We start from the raw sequence: 3,517 nt of genomic DNA on the forward strand, positions 1-3,517 counted from the left end.
TCATGTTACTTTGGGCTTTCTTGTCCCATTACACTGCTTGTGGGCTCCTTTGTCCCACTTCCTCCTCCTTGGGTATCCTCAGCCCATTTTTTAATTCTACATTCCTATGGGCTTTTACTAACTCTCTTGGACTTCCTTGGCCCAATTACCATATCTTTCATCTTCAAGGCTCATGGATTTTCCACCAACCCTTTACTTTCTCACTTCATTACTTCGGGCCTGCTGTGGCCCATTCTCACTTTTTTACATCACATAATGCCCATGGATTTACTATATCTTTCTCTGGGCTCCTTTTAGGCCCATTTGCTTCTCTCAAAATCCATTTACTTATTTTATGGGCCTATAATCCATTGTTCTTGCCATTCGGACTTAATGGTTCTTCTAACCATCCCCTAACTCTTCTCTACCCATATTGTTGGGCTTCTTCCTTGCTATTGGGCCTCAAAATGAGCATCAACAAATACCTTGTTAAAATTAAAGAGAAAATTGTAGTGAGAGAGAGAATAAAGAATTTTGTGGTTTGGCTTGACGGTCTACGTCTATGAGATAAAGCCTAGGCAGTTACATTCTTATTGTACGCTCAATTTGATTTTTACCGCAAACCCTAGGAAGGCAATATATAAAGATTAGGAACTAGAATTAGGTATACATGAGCTTTACAATATAATTGGACCTCTTGGACCGATACACATAAGAAACCTCATAAACCCAAAAACCCAATATAAATATATCTTTAAGTCCTTAACACAAATCATGATAAGTAAAATTGGCATGTACTAACAAATATTTGCTTAGTACCTAACTTATAAAGGAGTAAAATTTACTTTAGCGTTTGACCATAGCACATAATTATAGAGCATATTTCATTTTTTTTTATATAATAGTGGGTCCAAATAATTAAATTTATTACAGGATATTTTGTCCTTACATGACCTACTATTCATATAATTTTATTATAATCCAAAATATTTATAATTTTCCAACCGTAACACATACACCAAAAACTTTTGAAGTAAAAAATTAATTAATCACAAATGCACACCATCTTCTCTTAGATTAGAAACGCTCGAAAATGAATGACGCATAATCACAATTCAAAGGGAACAAAAGAGAAGCAGAGTTTTTTAGGTTACTCGTTATCATATCTAAATGAAAATGTATCAAATTATTGGCAACCTGACAAAAGCCTTCATAACAATAAGCTCTCATCTATTCTTAAAACTAGTAGAAGAAGAATTAGAGGCTAACTTAAGAACAAATATTACAAACTAATTAAGTCAAAAGAAAATGTTCAAGCAAGCACCCAAGCTGTGGCAAACAGAACATTATGTCCTTTCCATGTGAGCACAAGATCTTCTTCTTCCTTCTTCAATCCCCACCCAGCTGCATGCTCATCTAGCATGGTCTTAACCTCCGAGACCGCATCCTCACCAAAGGCAATGCCGCGAAAATTGGCATTTCTCATTCGTTGCACCCACCGGCTTTTAGGCTCAAGCCTCTCTACCCTCTGAAAGCCCTCATGTGCTATCACATTCTCAATTTTCCAGCAAATATCGGCTTCATACCACAGCCTCTGCATACTCCCCCGCGGAAGAAATGAGTCCATTGTATCATAAGGTATCCATAGATAATTAAATGCTGACCTCAACCTACACACCAAATTATTTGATGTAAAATCTGCATCTTCGTCTACTACAACAACAATGGTGGGGTCTAAACTTCGAAGCGCTTTGAGAAACATGGTTCGAAGAGAGGAACTCGGTGAACATTCAAAAGCATAAAGGCTTGAATTTGAAGTGGGAATTGCTACAAGGGTTTCTTCTGGAATGTAATGAAGCATCATGTGGCAATTAATAACTAGTGCCTCATTGCTTTCTGCGTATAGATAATTTTGCACCCGAAGTTGTTCGATTAAGTTGGCAAACCCATCTTTATAACTTGAAGGAATCACTCTAAATTCCATCATAACATTCTTAGACCTAGCGAAATTAACCAACCTTGAACCCAATTCGTCGTAGGAAAGGTCAAGGATGGGCGGGACGTCTTCTAAGGAAGTGACTACGGTGAGCTTGAGTAGAGGAGGGACCTCGTGACGACTAGCTATAGCATCAACAAGTGTAGGAATCTGCATGCAATGTGTCATGCTTAAATCAACAATGTGAATGGCTGTGTACCCTTCAACAGCATCAAGAATTGCTGCATTGGCTGCTGTGAATCCAAACCGATGCCAAGGAGTTAAGTCCACAAAGCTAGCAAGCTCAATAATTGAGAATTTGTATACGTCCATAGCAAGATTGCTATGAGCATTTGCCATAGCTGCTAGCATTTTGCAACTTCCACTGTTGGCTGCGCGTGCAATAAGAGCTCGGAGGAACCCGCAAGTAAGTCGTTGATTTGAGTCGCCGTCTGGGGGTGCAATGTTGTTTAAGACCCACAGGATTTGTTGGGCTAGAGTGGCATCGTTGCTTTCAATTGCGTTGGCACAATGGACTAGTAGTTGCTCCATGCAATTGGCATCACCAAAACTTGCTAAGGACTTTGAGGTAGGAAAGCCAGGCCACGGCATAGTCCTATGAATTTGGTTTTTGTTCATGGTGGGATTGGAAAATGAAGTCATTTGGTGAAAGGGTTGTGGTGGAGCCTCAGTAAATTGCATCATTGAAAGATAAGAGTACAAGAATATAAAAGAAAAGAGCAGAAAGAATAAAAGAAAGACAAAATAAAAATAAAAAATTGGAATACAGAAATCAGAAATGAGCAGAAAGAGAGAAAGAGACCTGACTAGTAGTGGGTACCTTTGCCATTGGGAAACGATCCAATAGTGGTAAAAATTACGGGTACAGTTTGGAAGAATTCTGCAAATGAATCAAAGAAAATTGACAGTTCAGCTTTTTCTGTGAGGATTTCATTGCTCTACCTAAGAGGGAAAAAGGGACTGATCAGAATGAGAAACTCTACTCCCAAGAAAACTTAGTTCGAGTCAGATTAGGCAAAATAGACCCTTCTTTGGCAATTGACAGGCTTTTTCAGTTGCTATACAGGGTGCAATAAGGCTAGAGTAAGAGAAACTGTGATTGAACATACTTTTTTCATGGCTACAAAAGGGTCTAATCCCTCTTCGTATCCCTTTTTTTTCTGATTTTGTTGATCAGGTAAGGGAGAGAGAGAGAGAGTGTGATGTGTGATATAAAAGAAGAAGAGGTGGGGTGTGGGGTTTGCTTCTGTTGAATATTTGGAGGCATGTGAAATAGCCGGCCAGAGAGTTGTCATTATGTGGGAGTTGAGGTTTTGTCATGTAATGGTGAGGTGGGAATTGAAGGCAGTTAAGCTTTGGCTTACTTACTCACGGGCCATCGTATCATGAACAAATCATTTTTATGCAGTTTCTCTTTCTTCTGTTTCTCATTCTGTTTTGCTTTTTGTTTTTTGATTGTTTTCACGTGTTTCAGCTCTAAATACCTTCTTTCTTTAATTTCTTTGCTTGCATTTCTTATTTCTCATTTCTCATTTCTCCATC

General features: G+C 38.7%; 1 protein-coding gene across 1 annotated transcript; it reads right to left on the reverse strand.

Moving 5' to 3' along the window:
* Nucleotides 1-1,024: 1,024 nt before the first annotated feature.
* Nucleotides 1,025-3,186, reverse strand: LOC126732881 (scarecrow-like protein 32). The gene is made up of 2 exons (XM_050435930.1): nt 2,778-3,186; nt 1,025-2,570 (listed from the first exon to the last, which is right to left on the reverse strand). The coding sequence occupies exon 2, from the start codon at nt 2,564-2,566 to the stop codon at nt 1,292-1,294; it is 1,275 nt and encodes a 424-aa protein (XP_050291887.1). The 5' UTR covers nt 2,567-2,570; nt 2,778-3,186; the 3' UTR covers nt 1,025-1,291.
* Nucleotides 3,187-3,517: the final 331 nt, after the last annotated feature.

Source organism: Quercus robur, chromosome 6 (assembly GCF_932294415.1).
Source record: "Quercus robur chromosome 6, dhQueRobu3.1, whole genome shotgun sequence".
In the NCBI taxonomy this organism is placed as follows: Eukaryota; Viridiplantae; Streptophyta; class Magnoliopsida; order Fagales; family Fagaceae; genus Quercus; species Quercus robur.